At 44.7% G+C, this 20781-nt stretch overlaps 1 protein-coding gene across 2 annotated transcripts in view; it reads right to left on the bottom strand.

Annotated features, from left to right (window-relative positions):
- The window catches only part of FRMPD1 (FERM and PDZ domain containing 1), a 93736-nt gene that overhangs the window by 13344 nt on the left and 59611 nt on the right, over positions 1-20781 (bottom strand). For both annotated transcript variants that reach the window (XM_078061466.1, XM_078061467.1), the window contains exons 5-10: positions 20456-20501; positions 12656-12763; positions 8352-8447; positions 3025-3150; positions 1809-1928; positions 857-993 (exon numbers count right to left, since the gene is read on the bottom strand). In XM_078061466.1, coding sequence (XP_077917592.1) covers positions 857-993; positions 1809-1928; positions 3025-3150; positions 8352-8447; positions 12656-12763; positions 20456-20501 — 633 coding nt within the window. The remainder of the gene's footprint in view (positions 1-856; positions 994-1808; positions 1929-3024; positions 3151-8351; positions 8448-12655; positions 12764-20455; positions 20502-20781) is intronic.

Genomic DNA, 20781 nt, shown 5'->3' with positions numbered 1-20781 from the left:
CCTGAGCCGAAGGCAGATGCTTAACTGACTGAGCCGCCCAGGTGCCCCAGTGTGGTGTGATATTCTATTAATCAGAACAGATCTCAATCTTTTTTTCCTACAACATGTGTGAGAAATAATGATCACATATGTATAACATACTTTCGCGGGGCAACACAGAGCACCCGTGAATCCCTGAGGTCATGTTTCAGAATGGTACCAGCCTAACAGCCTCAAAATTCCCCAACAAACTGGTTAAAAATATAGATTCTCAGGTCCCACTCCCTAGAGATTTGATCCAGTATTTTAGGAACAGGGCCAAGGATCTGTTGTATTTTTTAAATAGGAGTCCCCGACTGATTTTGATGTCCAGACAGGACAGAGTTGAAATTTGGTGAGTGGGTTAACAAACCTGGTTGATGCTGCCCAGAGCAAAGTGAAAATTTAGGCTAAGAATCAGGCGGTGTTGGAATCCCAGGACTTGAAACTGTCCTAATGAAGAATATAATGCAACACAAGTGTCTCACACAAAATTAATTTCCAAGGCATGTCTGCCCTCAGAAGAGCTTTACACTGATATTGTCAACTGATTTCCCAAGACATTCTCTCAGGAACTGGGAATTTACAAAGGGATCCTGTGTCATTCCATCTGCCGTTGGCTTCTGCCCCAGAGGGAGCAGCCCAATCCTGACATCTGGGGGAGCTGGGTTGGGTCAGAGACAGTGGAGAGGGAGATGCATGGAAAGGCAACAGACAGACGGGTAGGTAGGTGAGTATCAGCTTTCTGTGGAATCTGGCCATGCTGGCCAGGGGCCAGCCAGGTTATAAATGCAACACAGCTGCTGTTGACGGGACCTAGAAGTCCCCTGCCACTCACTCTATGTACTTCAAAGAGATCTTCTGTGGCTGAGCGCATGCGTAGATCCGCTCCTGGATGTGCAGGGCTGCGAGTCGGAGCGCAGAGCTACATTTCATTTCTACAGCAAAGCGCTCCTGGAGCACATCGCTGCAGCTCTAGAAGAGATTACATCATAGGAATTGGGAGACAAGAATAGATGGATTGTGTTCCTAGTTCTTTCCAGCAAAAGGCTTTGAGACCTGGCTGTGTGACCTTGGTTAACTTACTAAGACTCAGAACATTGATGTCTTCCCATTGCTAAAGGAGGATAGCCAAGTCTACCCTCCACAGTCTCTGTGAGGTTTAAATTAGGTAACACATGAAAGCGGGTACCAGGACACAGCATTATACAACGATAAAGTAGTGTTGTTATTTGCTGCCACCGTATCTGTAAGATTTGGGCAAGTTAATCCACCTAGTGTGAGTTACCTCATCTGTAAAATGGTCACGCCTCCCAAATGATTCTTTTTCATCAGTATAAAAACGACATGATAAATCTCACCCGAGCAGGCAGAGTAGGGGGAACACCAGGCTAGGGGTCAAGGAACCAATTTTTGGCTCCGCTACCAAATGCATGACCCAGGCAGATCATGTGACCTTCCCAAGACTCAGTTTCATCATTTCTAAAACAAGGCTTTGAAGCACTAACACCCCTTGTAGCCATAAAAACCATAACTTAAATACTAGTAAAAAATGCATCCTCCACAATGAGGACTAAGCCTAAATTTCATTAATACATAGCAAAACTCCTAACATAGCAACTCAGTGACAGAAAGGGAAATTGTGAGGGATGATCAGGCCTCTTCTCCTTCAGATAAAGATAATCCCTACCAGGGAGTTGCTTAATTGCCTTAAGCTCGTGTTCAAAATAACCCAATGTGCCATCTTTGAGAACAACCACAGTTATTTTAGGAAGGGCAGGTCCAGTCACCTGCAGATAGAGGTATTCAAAGGCCACAGGGTCTTCTTTCAAGAGGTCCAGGGGGTCCTTGGGAACAAAACACACCCTGAAGAGGCAGCGGTAGTCCTGTGACTCCTCTCTTTCTACCACCTGCAATGGGAAAGGGAGACACGGTTAATCTGCTAACCACCTTTGTTCTCACAGCTATTCCACAAAGCAACTTAAAAAAATAATAATAATAATGAAAGTCCCCAGAGATTTCAATTTTAATGCTTCCCAAGACAGCTGCAGACCTTCGCTTTGCCGATGACTTTCCCATGGGTATAAAATGTAAAAGGCTCAAAAGAGTCAAGTTTCCCACTGACTCCATCAAACTGCTCCCATCTCCAAAAAAAAATCTGCTTACAGTTTCTTAGCTGTCTTTCCAGAGACAGTCTATGTGTATATATGCTTCTACCTATGTGTATCATTTTCTTTTCCACAAATAATAGTCTAGTATACATTGTTATTACATTAGGCACCTCACTTTTTTTTTTCCTACTTCAACTATCTTGGGGATTTCATCTGATTTTCTTTTTTAATGCTAATGGAATAGAAGTGTTAAAAAGCTGGTACAACAAATCACCGAATGGCTGAAAGACTGAGTGCTACAGAGAGACTGTGCTCTGTGCATCCAGCAGGGTCCAGCTCAGGGGGTAAGTCTCATAAAAAGAGCTTAGGGCGCCTGGGTGGCTCAGTTGGTTAAGCGACTGCCTTCGGCTCAGGTCATGATCCTGGAGTCCCTGGATCGAGTCCCGCATCGGGCTCCCTGCTCGGCAGGGAGTCTGCTTCTCCCTCTGACCCTCCCCCCTCTCATGTGCTTGCTCTCTCTCATTCTCTCTCTCTCAAATAAATAAATAAAAAATCTTTAAAAAAAAAAAAAAAAAAAGAGCTTAGACCCAGCAACAAATTCTTCCCTGACTTTACAAAGATCATCAGAGCTGGAAGCAAAAGATGGGGCTCTATTGGTTTCGTTACCTTCAGTAAGTCACCTTCTCCTTCTAAGTCACTGTCTCTACATCTGCAAAATGGGACCCCACATACCTATATGAAAATCAGTCCTGATTCTCGCCCTGTCATCTCCAGGCTGAGTGAGGGCACGAGAAAGTGCGTCCACACTGCAGATGTGCTGAGCCCTATCCCCGAATGTTCTGGCTGAGGTGCGAGGCTTGCCCAGCCCGGGTCTCCTCACGAGGAACAGGCGTACCTGCTGGATGAGCTCCTCCTCGTGCAGCAGGTGCAGCCGGGAGATGTTGTACTGCTCCTCCAGGGCCAGTGCAAAGTACTCCATGCTGCGGATGGACAGCTTCTCCTTCACAGTGAGGATGATGTCCTGCCAGGCACAGAGAGGCATAAGGGTCACCGAGGGGCAGGCTGACCCTCAAGCTCAGGCACAGAGCCGGGAGGACCTCCTCGGCCTCCTCTCTGCTCCTCAGTGCCACTGGGGAGAAAAAAAGCCTGTGCGGACAGGTCCACTGCCAACTTAGGCAGCCAGGTTGCATGTGGACTTCTCATCGCCCCTCGTGGCCCTCCGCCCACTGCTCCCCTCTCCTCGGGGCTCCAGCACCAACCATACAGCCATCCCGTCTTGCATTGTTGGAAGGCTGAAGCCATGCGCTGGAGGCTTATGCCTCTCTTCAGGGTCTCTGGATTCATCCTCTTGCTGGGGGGTCTGCATCTTCAACTGCTAACCAGACAGAATCCCACCACCTACCCACTCTGCAACTGGGAAATCAATCTAACATTCCTCAACCTCAGTTTCTTCCTGCAAAATGGAGGATAACAATGCCTATGTCTCAGGGTGGCTGATAGCGTGGAATGATCATTACTGCTGTGTCATTAGAGTTGCGGTGCCACATTCCCCTCCTTCACTATAGCAGCCTTTTGTCATCACAAGGCCTTCGCTGCCACAGGGCATTCGCACATACTGTTCTCCCTGCCTGGCACACTTTTCCAATTACAAGGCTGTTTCCCTCTCTTTGGTGAGGCCTTCTCTGGTCACTCTATCTAAATGTGATTGCCCCCACCATTCTGTGTCTCCGAGTCCCGTTCGTTTCCCTCATCGATATTTAATACTATGTGCTTCAGTAACAGCTATATTCTTTAGTAAGAGACAGTACAGCCAAGTTAAGTGAATGGGTTCTAGACCCAGACCACCTCCACTAGCTGTGTGTCCCTGGTTAAATTCCTTACTCTCTCAATGCCTCAGTGTTTCCATTTGTAAAATGGTAATAATAACACTTATCTCATGGGGCTGTTTTGTGTGTGAACTTCCCCAGTTAAGGCACTTAGAACAGTATCTAGCAGATGGCAAGTGTTCAGTACATGCTAGCTGCTAATAGTTGTTTTCTTGCTTACTGTCTTTCTTTTTTATTTTTTTAAAGATTTTATTTATTTGTTTGAGGGAGAGAGAGCACAGTGGGGGTGGGGGCAGAGGCAGAGGGAGAAGCAGACTCCCTACTGGATAGGAAGCCTAATGCAGGGCTCGAGCCCAGGACCCTAGGATCATGACCTGAGCTGAAGGCAGATGCTTAACCGACTGAGCCACCCAGGCGCACTTGCTTACTGTCTCTCACCCACTAGACGGTAAACTCCTGAGAATATGAACCTTGGGGCGCCTGGGTGGCTCAGTCGTTGAGCGTCTGCCTTCGGTTCAGGTCACAATCCCAGGATCCTGAGATTGAGCCCTGCATAGGGCTCCCTGCTCGGCGGGAAGCCTGCTTCTCCCTCCCCCACTCCCCCTGCTTGTGTTCCTTCTCTTGCTGTGTCTCTCTCTGTCAAATAAATAAATAAAATCTTAAAAAAAAAAATGTGAACCTTGCCTGTCTTGTGCGCCATTAGATCTCCAGAACCTGGCATTCAATGGCGTTCAGTAAACTTTCACTCAATGAATAAATAATCATCACAGACTCATCAGAGTTGTCCTGCCAAAAGTTCAGGTTTAGTAAATGCCAAACTTTCAGGTGCTACCTGTTCCTCATGATCCTCAGTCTGAATCCTCTTTCCACTTGCTCTATTTTGCTCCATAACTCACCAGTAACTATGTCCTGAAGAATCTATCTGCTTCCGTAACTCAACATTATCTCACGCCTGCTTTGCACGGCCTTGATGGAGAGCCCATCTCCTGACTGTGTCCCCTTCTCCATCCTCCCATGTCTACCACAGTTTGAGCTCACCCATTTCTCCACTTTGTAGGGTGGTATCCTAATGACCACCCTACTACCCATCTGACCTCCACCTTTCATCTAAAGCAAGGGTTGGAACACCCATAGGTCAGATCCAGCCCACTGCTTGCTTCTGTAATTAAAGTCATATGGGAACACAGCCATGTCCATCTGCTATAATGGCAGAGCTGAGTAACTGTGACAGAGACCCCACGGCCTGGAAACCTGAAATATTTACTATCTGCCCTTTACAGAAAAAGTGTGCAGACCCCTTTCTACAGAAAGTTGCTAGGCCAAGACTGACTGTGTACTGATTGTGTTCCCTTGCTCAAGAATAGGGGACCCCCATGGCCTGCTAGCCCAAATACAAACTCCTCAGCTTAATACTCAAAACTCTCCAGTATCAGGTGCCAATCCACTTCTCCCACTTGATCTGCTTACATCACCCAGTTACCAACAGAGTACCCAACACCCAGTTACCCCATCCCCCCACCCCCTCCCCTCCTTAATGTCCATTACCCAGTTACCCCATCCCCCCACCCCCTCCTCTCCAGCAACCCTCAGTCTGTCTCCTATGATTAAGAGTCTCTTATGGTTTGTCTCCCTCTCTGATTTTGTCTTGTTTTATTTTTTCCTCTCTTCCCCTATGATCCTGTTTTGTTTCTTAAATTCCACATATCATTGAGATCATATGATAATTGTCTTTTGCTGATTGACTTATTTCACTTAACATAATAACCTCCAGTTCCATCCACATTGATGTAAATGGTAAGTATTCATCCTTTCTGATGGCTAATATTCCAGTGTGTGTGTGTGTGTGTGTGTGTGTGTGTGTGTGTGTGTGTGTGTGTGTGTACACCACATCTTCTTTATCCATTCATCTGTCGAGGGACATCTGGGCTCTTTTCATAGTCTGGCTATTGTGGACATTGCTTCCAGGTGCCCCTTCGGATCACTACATTTGTATCTTTGGGGTAAATCCCTAGTAGTGCAATTGGTGGGTTGTAGGGTAGCTCTATTTTCAACTTTTTGAGGAGCCTCCATCCTGTTTTCCAGAGTGGACAAGCCCTCTACTGTCAAACGTTCCGATCTTTGGATCTCTGTTGGTGCCATTCCCCATGCCCCAGGTGCTGTCTTCACACCCCACACAGGGCCTATTCCTGTCAACAGTCCGTCCATCTTTCCAAGTCAGCCTCCCTGGGGGCTTTTCCTTTTTCTCCAGCTGGCAGGTCTCTGTGCCCTGAGGCCTCAGCACACCATTTTCATATCCCATGTTCATGATCCTGAGCATGCTGCACCTTTCTCAGCACACAGTGAGTTATCCCCAGGTCCCCCGCCTCCTCCCAGCCCCAGCCCGAGTCTGGGCTCCCTTTGGGTGTGACCCTGGGTAATTTATTGCTGTGTCCCTGACAACTTTGTGGGCACACAATTGTTCACCGGGTCGAATGACATATTTTTCTTGACTTAGAGAAAGGGGGTTTTCTACTGCAAGAACTTTGCTTCCCTTGGTAAGGGAGGCAGGGAAGAGAAGTCAATCTGAACAGACAGGGATTTTTCCTTTTTTGACTGATGGGATTTGTTTCTATCCTCCCCCACCCCTCTCTGTCATAAAGAACTAAAAGATTTACTTTTTAAAAATTTGGTTACTACAGATAAGTAAAATTAACCAGTATTATACCAGCTAAAACCTTGCTCATTTCCCCAACTCTGTCTATCATCTGGGGTCTAATTTCCCTGTGGTGTGTGCTTTTACTGTAAATCCTCTCAGTCTTCTCGGCCACCAAAGTGGGACTTGCTTTAAATAAATCATGCCTTCCATTCCAATGCACTTGGATCAAAGATGGCAGAGGTAGAAACCGTGTCTAATTCATCTGCAAAACTTTTGGTGCATAATGGTAGTGTGGCAAGCTCCAGGGCAGGGTTCAGAAACAGGCCAAGTTTGAAGCCAGTTACCAGCTAGCTGACCTTGACAATTTGGAGGTCTCTTGGGCCTGGATTCTCATCTACAAAATGGGGATAACACTCGTCACTTCACAAGGTTACCGGGGGCATTAGATGAGATAGTACACAAGGAAGTGCCCGAGAGCAGGCCTGTAGTAAACACTTAACAAATCCATTCCTCCCTCCTCTTCCTTCTCTGAGCAGGGCTTCCCGGGTTCAGAGAGGCTTTCTCCGGCTTCTCCTAAGTCATGCTGAGGCAAGAATGGGATAGGGCATTTGGAGCAGCTCTAGGAATTGCCAAAAGAAAGCGACAAAGAGGAACACTGGCTGTGTGCCTGTACGTGTGCATGCGGGGTACGTGTGTGTGAGTGAGAGTGCGTGTCTGTGTGGGTCTCGGCTACTGTCCATCACCTACAGCTGCACTGGCCCATCTGAACCCCCTTTATTTGCTTCTTCACCGGAGCCTCGCTCTAACACCATCTACTCTTGGTCAGAAGCTGTCGTGCCGCTCCCCAGTCCCTGTGAATAAAACCCAAACTCTGTGTCCCGTCTTCAGCGGCCCCCGCAGCCAGCCTGTGCCATGTCCTCTCCTCCCACCAGCAAATGGCCTGTGCCCTCATCCCGCTGCACGGATCACTACTTCCTGGCTCTCTGCATTAGTCCATGTGACTTCCTCAGACTGCTGTGCGCCCTCCAACCCCCGCCAACAGCCCTGCCCCCCCTTCCCTTGTTGAATTCTTGGTTGCCCTTCAAAGCTCAGCTCAGGTCCAGCTTTATTTTGCAGAGCCTCCTCTGACGTACTGCCAGGAAGGAGCAGATGGTGCTCTTTCCCCTGCATGCAGAGCGCTTCCTTGTCCCTCTCTTTGCAGCCCTTATTTCATCCTGCCCTGGACTCTCAGGAGCTCCTCGAATGTCCAACCTCCCTCAACTAGACTGCAAGCTTCTGGAAGACAAAACCACTCTTTACCTAGTCTGTACCCCCACCCCTGGAGCATCTCCCTCAAATGGAGGAACCCATTGGATGTAAGTTGAACTGTCTTCAACCCAGAACAGAATATGCAGATGCTTGGGCCCGCTCTGACATGTTGCTTGAGTTTTTAGCTGCACTAGTCATTTGGGTAGCCGGTGGAGTCCCATACAAGAGGCAGGGAGCCCAGTGGTTAAGGGTGAATGGAGGCTTACAAGCTGTCACAGGCCTTGGGTACTTCATCCCTCTGAGCCCTGATTTCCTCCCCTGGAAGATGGTGATAAAAACACATCTTGCTGGGTGGTTATACAGCTAATGAGATAACACAGTGCTTGGCTTATTGCAGGTACCCAGACCATCACGGCTGTAGGAGCACCAAGGCAGCTGCAGGGCAAGATGCCTGGGGGTCCTGGGAGCTGGCAAATTCTCACTGGGAAAGAGACTCAAGTTTACTCTTAATACCTTCACAGTTGTGTTTGCCTCAAACTTGAAAGCTTTGGTCTGTCCGTTCTCCAAGTATAGCTTGAGCACGTTGGGCATGCAGAGCAGAGAATTACCCTGGAAAACACAAGAGTAGAGTTGAAACTGGCCTTTCCTTTCCCTGGGTGTGACAAGTCCTCAGCTCCCCTGGCCCCATCCAGTGTGGAGAACAGGATCCTCCCTAACCTCCTCACCGTGTCGTGGGCTGATTCTTGGCATCGGGAGATTTCTCCAATGGACCGGGTCGATGCCACACAGAGATAGGCATGCTATGTTCCAGAATATCCACTACAGGTGTCAGACCTCAGATGGTGGAGAAGAGTGAGCCCTGTCACAAGCATCCCAATGGTACTGCATGAGCCCGTGTGAGGTCTCACAACCATCAGCTGCCACTTCAATACATTTGCTTGTTACCCTCATGGGATACAATTTAATAAATCAGATGACAAGCATGCACACTCACCCCAGAGGGCCTTTCCTGGTGCGGCTGGGGGGTGCTGATTGGGGTGGGAAGCTCCCTCAAAGCCCGCCCCCCCCCCATTTTCCTGCTGCATTCCTTGTAGTGAAGCATCACCAAAGGGCAGAGGGCTACTCCCACCTTCACGCATCCCAATCATCGCCGTAGGCTTGTGGAATCACCTAAGGGCTTCTGCCACTCTTGGAGGGTTTTTTGGGAAGCAGGCACAGGACTGATCTGTGTTTTGTAACCCCTGCCAGCCAGAATTCCTGGGATGGGGCAAGAGAACGCTTCCCTTTGGGATTAGAGAATCCCCCCAGGGCTGGCTCTCATAAAAGTGACCTCTGAGTGCTTAGCTGCAAATCAAGAAAGCCCTGGGGGTTGGGGTCTTCCAGAATCCATGAGCAAGCAGTTCTAGAGTCCCCAAGATTTGAGCTAAAACTGACCCCAGTTTTAATCTTTGCAAAGAGTTTGGATATAAAGCCCACCTGGGTAGAGAAGCCTATCATCTTTTCGCAAAAAAACGGACAGTCCACCTCAGATGAGAATTTTGCATCTTCTAACTATAAGGGCACTCATATCTTTTCGGTAAGACTCACACTCATCACTCTCTATAACTGAAAAAAAAACACAGTTTTATGGAGGAAAGAGGGGTACGTTCGGATCACAGTGTCACTTCACAATCAGGGATGAGGGACTGCAAACTGCTTGCTCTGTTCTCGTCTCACTTCTCCGGTTTCGGGTGTTTAGAATGACCTTCATCTTTGGATTTCTCAAGGGCAAAATTTCTTCCTTGGGACTTTATTATTTGGGACTTCCAAAAAATACATCCACAACAGCATCACATAACTATCACCATTTACTTCTCTCTAAGGCTTCTCCCAATTTTTATCTATACCTGTAAATCGCTTTTAGAGAGTGGCAACAGAGCATGCGTGATTTCTATCTTCATTTTTTACTCAACACGTATTTCATACACTTTTTCCTGGGGGTTTAATGTTTGTAATTTTATTTTTTTTAATATTTTATTTATTTATTTGAGAGAGAATGAAAGTGAGCGAGATCACAGAGGGAGAGGGAAAAACAGACTCACCACTGAGTGGAGAGCCCAATGCGGGGCTCGATCCCAGGACCCTGGGATCATGACCTGAGCTGAAGGCTTAACCGACTGAGTCACCCAGGTGCCCCAATGTTTGTAATTTTAATGGACTTAAAATCTTCTACTGGTTTGAAATATCAGAATGGATTTAACCATTCTCGGCCCTACACATTTAGCATTCTTTTCATTTTTTTTTTTCTAATTTAAAGATCCGTACCATAGATATCTTTGAACACATGGATTTTTGCGTTTAAATTATTTTATAGACTAAATTAATAGGAATGTGATCCTTTTTTTTTTTTTTTAAGATTTTATTTATTTATTTGCTAGAGAGAGAGAGCATAGGTGAGAGAGAGTGAGCAAGAGTACAAGCAGGGGGAGCTGCAGGCAGAGGGAGAAGCAGGCTCCCTGACGAGCAAGGGACCCGATGCGAGACTCGATCCCAGGACCCTGGGATCATGACCTGAGCTGAAGGCAGACACTTAACCTACTGAGCCACCCAGGCGTCCCAGGAATGTGATCCTTGGGTCACTTTTTTATGGCATTCATTATGTTTTGTCTTCCCCACCCCCCACATAAAAACAGATGAAACCAATTTACAAAGCCCCCGGTTAGAGCATGACTGTGGCTACTTGGTCAGCAACAGGCCTTACATTTTTTTCTTTATTTGTGCTCATTTACTCAGTGTAAAGTGGCACTTCTTCATATTTCCCTTTGCATTTCTTTAACTGTTAGCAAAGTTAAGCATTTTGCAAATGTTAGCTTACTATTTTATTTTTTATTTTTATTTTTTTTAAAGATTTTATTTATTTGACAGAGAGAGACACAGCGAGAGAGGGAACACAAGCAGGGGGAGTGGGACAGGGAGAAGCAGGCTTCCCACTGAGCAGGGATCCTGATGCGGGGCTCGATCCCAGGACCCTGGGATCATGACCTGAGCTGAAGGCAGACGCTTAACGACTAAGCCACCCAGGTGCCCCTAGCTTACTATTTTAAATTCTTCTGGGACCTTATCGTGCTTTCAGGGGAAAGGTTAACAACCAATTTCATCATCTTTTACTTACTTTTTAAAGATTTATTTATTTATTTTAGAGAGAGAGAGAGGGAGTGCGTGTGGGCAGGGGGCAGAGGGAGACAGAGAATCTCCAGCAGACTCCCTGCTGAGCGTGGACAAAACCTAAGCAGGGCCGATCCCACAACCCTGAGATCATGACCTGAGCTGAGCCCAAGAGTTGGACGCTTAACCGGCTGAGCCACCCAGGTGCCCCAATTTTATCATTTTTTAAACATTTGAAAGGATGAATAGGTAGGTCACAGTGATGAACTCTCACTGGGTTTGCTGTCTCTGCCTTATGTGGCTGATACAGAGACTTGGTGCTCTGATCTACAAGTCTCCCCAGAAATACCTTTTTAGAACCTTTCTCTAACCTCCCACCCCCTACCAAAACTCTGAACCATTTTTTGTAGCCAGTTCAGGTCAAAACCTGTCCTCACCTGGTCTTCTCACAATATCAGTGAGTGGGGATGGTAGCCATTTTAACACAGGATCCAAGTGATCGGGTTCACATCTGTAGAACTCTTATTCTCTACCTGTCCTGTGAGCTGGTTCTAGCCTCTACCTCTCATCCCTGTGTATTACTCTTAGAAATGACACTGAATCTAAATTTAATTTGCTAAAGAGGTTCAATCCATTTCCACAAACATGGACAGACAGACACACAAACATGGCTGGGTGACAGGGTCTCAGGCATTAGGCCTCCCACTGGTCCCTGCATGAACAAATCCACCTTCTACTCTCAGGTCTAATGAAGGTGTGGTCTGTTAAGTAGCAGGCGAGGTAGAAAATAAGGACTCTGCAGATGTGAACAAGATCGCCTGAACCCTTTGTTAAAATGGCCACGACGCCGCATCTGCTGGTATCTACACAGACAAGGACAAGCTCTGACTTGAACGTTTCAAAGTCTAATATTGATTGAGGAGTTCAGAATGGCAATAGTTTCAGACCATTGGGAAGAAAATGTGTAAACTATGAGTAAATGAGTCTTTAATCCAACAGTCCACATTAAAAACACCAAACTCCAGCCAATACTTTCCCTTTACAAATTTGTCCTCTGAGCTCCCAATCCTGGATGCCTCCATATCAAAAAGAACTGGACAGGATGTTACAGTGGAAAACAAAAGAACTGAAGTCACACAGACCTGGGCTCGTATATTTTCTTACTATATGATCTCAGAGGTTAATTCTCTTAAACTCTCTAAACCTCTGCTTCCTCATGTGTTAAAATATCTCCCTTGCAGTGTATCACGATGACTAAGGATTATGTACCCAAAAAGTTTAGGTTCACATAGTAGAAGTTCAACACATAATGGGTTCTTGTGGGGAAAAGGCCAATCTCCACCACTATCATCACTATTATCGATACAGAGGGAACACGAGGTTCAAAGGTTCAAAATGAGAAATTAGCATTTAGAACCTGTTGACATTTCATGGGCAAGAGAATGGAGGCATGGACTAACAGCCAGCCACGCCCCGTGCTTCTCTCCCTGGCTCTCCCTGTCCACGGTCAGCCGGCACCTCACCGAGGGTGCTCGGACCCTCTAACAAACCTACTGCCCTCCCTCAGCATCCTCTCCGTGCTGCAAGAATCCAGAGTCTCGAAGAGGTAAGTGCCAGGAGGCGGCTCGCCGGCTTCATGGAGAGTGATTTCAAGCCCCTGACTAGTGACGCACCTGGCTGTGTCCACTGACAAGCACTTCCTCAGCGAAGTGCACCTTCACGGGGTTGGTCTTTAGCCTGGCTCTCTTCTCCTCAGTCAGGAAGGATGACTTGGGAACTCCCTGCAAAACAGTAACATGACACATTTTAGAACTGGACTTTTGTAAAAGCCATTACACATCTTCTCATCTCTTAAAAACAAAAGCGCAAACCCTGACAGTTGTTGAGACCTCAGTTAAAACCTACAGAGAAGGACAGCATCCCACTAAAGAGCTCTTTTCATAATATCTAGGGATCCCAACCCAGACAATGTTCTTATGTGTCTGAGAACAAAGATTCAATATGATAGCAAAATGGTTGTGTATAACAAAGACAAGAACTGGCTTATGAACAAGAAGACCAAAGTTCTGCTACTCAACAGTTGTGAGAACTACCTCAAACACAAATTCTCATGGAAGAAAACCAGTTTTGTGTGTGTGTATGTATGTATGTAATACAAAACAAAATAATCCTGTGTGACTTTGGCCAAGTTATCACTCCTCTTTGGCCTTTAGTTTTCCTATGTACCATGTGAGAGTTGGATCCAAATAACTCCAGGGCTCCCTGAAGCTCTGACCCCTTTGATTTATCCTTGGCCCCTTTTTGCTCTTCTCATCTTTTGGGTCGTACCCTCTTTCCTCAGAGGTAGAAAGAGTCATCACAGGTTGGCATGAGTATGTGATGAAGCCCCTTGCCTAGACCCTAGGAGGTTAAATTGTGACACAATGAACAGCAACTTGCATGATCTAGACCAACAGATGTGATCTTCCTGGATGGAATCCTGATATGTTATTCTCAGCCTGGCATGCTACATTTCTTGGTCTGGATAGTCCTTTAGGCCAGGCTCTAGAAAGGTACATGTGTTAAGAGTCTCGAGATGGAGCTCTGGACCACATTTTATGTAGTTGACGGAAGACAGATATAACAACAATCAGAGAAGCTACAGGAAAGAATGCTCATAGCCTCACATATCAACAGACCAATGCCATTAAGCACCTGAAGTGAAGAAGTGACCCTGAAATTTTAATGCAAGATAAATTTGATCTTACAGGTAACTAGAGCCTTGATGTAACAAGGTTCATTACTATGATTCAGTATCTCAAATACCTAGTTTGCTTCTTAAAAATTTAATAAAAGGAGAAGGGGAAATAACAATGTTCCCAGGGAAGAGGTATACCTGTGTGGTAATCTCTCAACTCCAGAAATTACTTAACCTCAATTTGCTTTCTTCTTCAAGCAGAATGATTTTTCAGTCAGAAGAAATAGAATAAGGGGGAAAAGAAAGTTACAACCCAAAACTGATGATAAAACTATCAGCCTGCTCTGAATGAGTTCAAGACACCTATACCAGTAAATCTAGGGGCTGGTAGACTATCATACGTAACAGTTGGCATCATCCACAGAAGAGAAAATGGAAGACATATTAGGAGACTAAAGATGGTTAAGTGTCAAGTTTCCCAGAAAATGAACATGGAAGATTAAGGAAAACACATATTGGTAAGCTTGTCATTATTTCTTGGCAAAATTCAAGATAAGAGGTGGTCAGAGAGTTGTTAGTCATTGATCACTAATAACCAATATGGAGTACCAAGAACAAGTCAGAGCCAACCAAGTTCATTTTTCTTTTGAAGATGGGATTCCAGATTGGTAAGGCAGGGTCCTGTGGATATAGTAGTATTCCTTCATTCTTGTAAAGTGTTTGATAAGGTCTCCTATAATCCCCCTGTGGAGGAGGCCAGATGCAGAGCCATTAGGAGGATTCAAAACTAGTTGACCTATGCTCACAATTGTCCTGATTTCTAACTAAGCAACTCAGGCTCCCTTTGGCTCAGTCTCCAACAATGATGGTTAGCAATGCCTTGGATGAAGTCAGAGAAAGTGTACTTACCAAACCTGTGAATGACACAGAGCTACAAGGTATCATCAGATCTCAGGCAGCAGAAATTTGGGAGGAAAGGTAAAGGAACTGGATATCTAAAAGAGGTATGTGGAAAACTTCAGGGGCGGGGGCCGCTATGGGCCAGAGGCCAAAAAATCACTAACAACAAGCATAAGAGGGTATAAGAGAGCAGGGCTGTCAAAAGCTGAAGGGAACAGAGTAAATCGAGGGGTCTAAGGGACAGGTACAACCGTCACTACCCTAAAGACTCAAAGGAATGAGAAACCAGGGGCAGAACAGGGAGAGATGCAGAGAGAAAAAGAATCTGTGGTGGGGGGTAGGGGGGGACAACCGCTATTCTCCCTCGCTTTGGGGACAGCAATCTTGCAAGAGTGAGGCCCAGAGCTGGATCAGACTAAAGAAAAGCCACTGGCTGGGTAATGGAGGAAGTGGGGGAGGCGTGGGAAGAGGTAGATCCCTGACAGGAAGAGAGAATGAGTACAGCCGATGACTGTACAAATATGCCCTTCAGTTCTGTACTTCCCTGTCGGATCTCAGCATGCCAGAACACTGGGCCAAAGCAACATGATTTGACAGGGATTACTGTGAAGTGTGGCACTGAGGATCAAAAAAAAATCAATTGCACAGCATGGGATGGGGTCTTGGAAGCGATTCATTTGGAACCCAGCCTCGGTTTTTGGTCAACCACAAATTTCACCCAAGCCAACAGCGTGACCAGGCCTCCTAAAATCTTAACCCTCATCTTGGGCCTCACTAGCATTTTCAGTGTGCGTCAGAAGTGTGCTCTCTGTGCCCTGGGCACTCTCACCAGTGGACCCTAGGTGGAACTGTATTCCTTTCTGGGTGCCACCATTTGGGAAGGTCACCGTGAAACTGTCCAGAGAGCTATCAGAGAAGTGAAGACTCAAGAAAAGCATCTTATGATGAAGAGTTGATGGAACAGGAGTGAGCCTGGAGAAGAGAAGGCCACAGCTCCAAACCTTTGCCAATCTATTTCATACAAGGTAGACTTGCCCTGACAAGCACTAGTTGGTGGGAATCACAGGGAAGGAGGGCCTCTCTCATACTTGGAACCACCCAACCATGAAACTAGCTGCTTTGAGAAAGAATACACACTCTGTCATAGAAATGCCCAATCCACGGGCCCCACCATGGGTCCTACACTTTTATACCCGAATAGCAGCTCTGCTGTCTGTATACCTTGGCATCTAAAGCATGTTGCAAACCACTCACTTGAGCCATCTAACATTAAAAAGAGATACTTTAAAGAAGATGAGCTTCTTATTATTCTAGGATATTTAGATTCTCCCTGGGTTCTAAATTAATCCATCAGAGAGTAGACCTGAGCTGATAAAAACTTTCTCTGTGCATGTTTTAGCTGAACTAAGAGTTAATGCTTAAAAGGGCATCGAAAGGGACAAGTGGAAAAGTTCTATATCTTTTTCACTACTCTCCGCCCTAGATTGGCCAATGTCATTTCATAAAGACAGCAGGGTTGGGGTGCCTGGGTGGCTCAGCTGGCTAAGCATCAGACTCTTGATTTCGGCTCAAGTCGTGATCTCAGGGTCATGAGACTGAGCCCCACGTCGGGCTCCGCACTGGGCAAGGAGTCTGCTCAAGATTCTCTCTCTCTCTCTCCCCCTCTGCCCCCGCCTTAAAAAACAATTAAAAAAATAAAGACAGCAGGGTTTAAGGAGGTAGACTAGCATAACACTATTGACTGTGGGTTCTGAACCTGACTACCTGGAAAATAACCCAGCTCCACTGATTTCTGCATGTGAGACCATGGGCACGTGAGGCCACAGTGTCCTTAACTGTAAAAGGGGGATAACAAATATATCTATCTTGTAGGATTTTCTTTTGGTGAAGATTTAATAAGACATTAAATATTGGTTTTAATATAACAATATACTATAAGCCATGAATATAAATACAGCTCTCTACAATTAAATATATATAACATATATATATCATATATATTATATATAATGTATATATATACATATATTTTTTCCCCATAAAATTCTACGTCCTACAGAAGCAGTAATTACTATTTCAACTTTGGATTTTACTGTTTTTTTTTTAAAGATTTATTTATTTGACAGAGAGAGACAAAGCGAGAGAAGGAACACAAGCAAGGGGAGTGGGAGAGGGAGAAGCAGGCTTCCCGCTGAGCAGGGAGCCTGATGTGGGGCTCGATCCCAGGACCCTGGGACCATGACCTGAGCCGAAGGCAGATGCTTAACGACTGAGCCAACCAGGCGCCTCTTTATTTTACTTTTAAGATTTTTTATTTTTAAGTAATCTCTATACCCAACATGGGGCTCAAACTCACAACCCTGAGATTAAGAGTCTCATGCCCCATCGAGTGAACCAGCCAAGCCCCCAACCCCCGCCCCCCCAATTTTGGATTTTATAATTCTTCCTCAATTTCAAGCCATTTGAGAACTCGAAGAATCTGCTATGGCAAAGATGAGCATCCTTGCTGAAGAAAGACACATTCGATCATTCGTCTTATGATCATGTAACTGCTGATGCGAGGCCTGAGTGGGCTGGACAACATTCAGGGCATTTCTCAGGACATGGGTCAATATCAGCTTTCCCTGCAGGAACCCCAGAGCACAACATTTGCATCCTCCTCTGCTCAGTAACCTCAGAGGAATCTCAGGAGTCATACTGGAACATGTTAATTTTCCTCTCCCTACACTTTTCATTTTTAAAAGGATGCAACCATAAGCTGTTTCCCTCTTATTTACTTAACAAGTGTTTTGCTTTCATTTCTTGAAAACAGCAGGGGAAAAAAAACCCCACCCAATTAAGATTAAGATGTTCTCCATTGAGATGCTAATCAGCTAAATAAAAAGAATCTCTTACCACCTGCACAACCATTTATACTGATTAGCTTTCAGTATACTTTTTTTTATACATTGGTTTCACATTATTTCATAGACAAATTCTGTTTAGAAGAATCTCCGTTTATTTGTCCATAAAACATCTGGTCTGTCATATTTATGGCAAACATCTTAATCCTATTTAGGTGGTTTTTTTCCCTATTCTATTTCCCAGAAATAAAAACAAAAAACAGTACTTGTCAAAATTGAGAAGAGACCACAATTTCTTTGCTTTTTAATGTTCTGAAGTTTTTGGACCAGAGAAATTAAATTTTTTCACATAATCAAATAGCTGTTTGTTCATTGTGCTTCCTCCCACTCCCTATATAGTTAGGAATTCTTTCTATAACCTATGACTGAGAGACACTCATCCATATTACCTACATTTTAATATTTTTATATTTAATTATTATTACATCAAATGGTGTGACGAGACTTCTTTTTCAAATACTTAAAGAAATGTCCTAGTATGATTTTGTGAATGATCATCTTTTCTTCTAATGGGATGCTGTATTTTTCACATACTAAATTCTCATATCAGTACCTATTCTAGGACTTTCTATTTGATTACACTGGCATGTCCAACCATTTCATCAATATCATGCTGTTTTAATTATTTTAGCTTTATTAGTTTTAAAATCTGTTACATCAAGGCCATCCTCATTACTCTTTTTTTTTTTAATTTATTTTTATTTATTTATTTATTTGACAGAGAGATAGAGAGCACAAGTAGGTAGAGAGGAAGGCAGAGAAAGAGAGGGAGAAGCAGGCTCTCTGCTGAGCAGGGAGCCTGATGCGGGACTCGATCCCAGGACCCTGGGATCATGACCTGAGCCGAAGGCAGCCGCTTAACCAACTGAGCCACCCAGGTGCCCCTCATTACTCTTTCTTAAAATTTTTAAATTTAAATTTTTTTTATTTTTTAAAGATTTATTTATTTATTTGAGAGAGAGAAATGAGCAGGGGGTAGGGGGAGAGGGAAAGAGAATCCTCAAGCAGACTCCTACTGAGCACAGAGCCCAGCACAGGGCTCGATTCCACCACCCTGAGATCATGATCTGAGCTGAAATCAAGAGTCGGCCACTGAACTGACTGAGCCACCCAGGCGCTCCATTACTTTTTTTTTTTAAGATTTTCTTGATAAGGGATACCTGGGTGGCTCAGTCTGTTAAGGGTCTGCCTTTGACTCAGGTCATGATCCCAGGGTCCCAGGTGGAGCCCCGCATTAAGCTCCTTGCTCAGCTGGGGGGTGGGGGGAGCTGCTTCTCCCTCTGCCTGCCACTCCCCCTGCTTGTGCTCTCTTGCTCTTTCTCTGACAAATAAAATCTTTAAAAAAAAGATTTTCTTGATGTGTCCCTTCAATAAACTGCCAAAATTCAAATATAAGTCCCAACGGGAGTTTGAATTTGGAGTAAGAATATATATTAATATGAGAATAACCAATGTATTTATAACAGTCTTCCCATTAAAGAACATGGTCTGTATCTCTTTTTATATTAAAAAAAGTATTTACATCCTTCATAATATTCTACCTTCCTTCACATAGGGTCCACCTATTTCTTTTCCTTAAAGATTTCCTTTTTTCTTATTTTTTCCCTTAAAGAACTGACTCTGGGATTTATTTATTAACTTTACAATTTTTGTTTTCCAAAGCATCATTTAGATTTTAATTTTTATCATTTTCTTTATTCTGCTTTATGTTTGTTTTATAGTCTTTTCTTCCAACTTCTTGCACTGAATATTCACTTGACCTACTTCCTTATTCAATAATGAAATCACCTAAGACTATACATTTTACTGAGTATAGCTTTGCACATAAATTTTAAAAAGCACACTTCTAATTTTATTTTTTTTAAAGATTTTATTTATTTATTTAAGAGAGAGAGAGAGCAAGAGCACAAGCAGGAGGAGCAGCAGAGGGAGAGGGAGAAACAGGCTTCCTGCTGTCCAGGGAGCCCAATGTGAGACTAGATCCCAGGACCCTGGGATCATGACCCGAGCCAAAGGCAGCTGCTCAACTGACTGAGCCACCCAGGTGCCCCATCACTTCTAATTTTAAATTTTCTTCTAACTAGTCTATAATGGTTGTTTTGCTTTTCTATCTGACCCCATCTTTACTTGGGAGATTGCATTTTTATTTCCAAATGGCTGGAGAGTTTTAATTAAGTTTTTGGTAGTTATTAATTTCTATTTCATTATATTCTGGAAAAGAGACTTATATAGTTTCTTATTTGGGCAATTTATTGAGTTTTTTTGATAGAGTGGTATGTGGCCGATTAGATTATTAAATGCATTAATGAAATTCTCCATGCCCCTATTTATTTTTTTATCTTTATGTGGCCAAGGCTAAGAGGTATGCATTAAAGTCTCTCAGAATGAGAATTTTCTGTCAACTCTTCCTCGTTGGTAGTTCTTTCTCTTAGGACTTGATTATATACTTTTCCCTAGATCACAGAGAAAGGGCTCCTTGGCCTGTGGTGTTTGGGATTGCTATTTCCTCCCAGTGCATCATCTACACCACACCCTTGCCTTGTGATGAACCTCAGGGCTGACAAGACACTTTCACGTCCAACACCTCATAACGACCCATTAGAGAGACAAGACAATTATTGTCATCATCACTGTTTTACAAAAATGAAAACTGAAAGTTAATGACTTGCCCAAAGTCATAACACACAAACTTATCTTAAAACTTGTAGTTTGGTGCCCTTGTCATCGTCCCACTCTGCATAATCCTAGATCTGTCTCCTTAGCTGGACCACAAGTTCTGGAACCCTGGACTGATCCATACCTGTCTCCTCCACAACACTGACTCATCAGCTGTCTTCAGGCAACGTTGACTGTCTGTCTGCCCACCCACTGCCTGGCTGCTGTCCCCTCTGCCATTTGCCTTCCCTGTTTATTCTCTGGGGGATATCCCACTGGGGACTTGGGGTCTCGAGGCCGAGAAGGGTAAAACTAACAGGACATAGAAAGAGATTTACCGACGTGCAGCGAACAACTGTGATTGAAAGAGAGTCTTCAGCTTCCCTGAAAAAAAAAAAGAAAAAAAGAATAAAAATAAAACCATTTCATCACTTTGGATGATGTGCGTGCGTGCGTGTGTGCGTGCGTGTGTGTATGTGTGTCAGGGTCAAAAAGACTGGCAGGATTACAAAGCAGCCTCTTTTGCTTCAGCTTTTTTGGTCCAGCAACATCGAGAAAGACGTTGAGGGAAGCAGGGGTCTGCAGAGGAGCTGAATCTGTCCCAGAGTACCCCCCCACCCACGGAGGGAATCTTTATTAGACACCTGTCTCTACCATCTAGTCT

This window comes from Halichoerus grypus, chromosome 14, assembly GCF_964656455.1.
Source record: "Halichoerus grypus chromosome 14, mHalGry1.hap1.1, whole genome shotgun sequence".
NCBI lineage: Eukaryota > Metazoa > Chordata > Mammalia > Carnivora > Phocidae > Halichoerus > Halichoerus grypus.
Note: the sequence above shows the minus strand (reverse complement) of the source record. Positions and strands in the feature narration are given on the sequence as shown.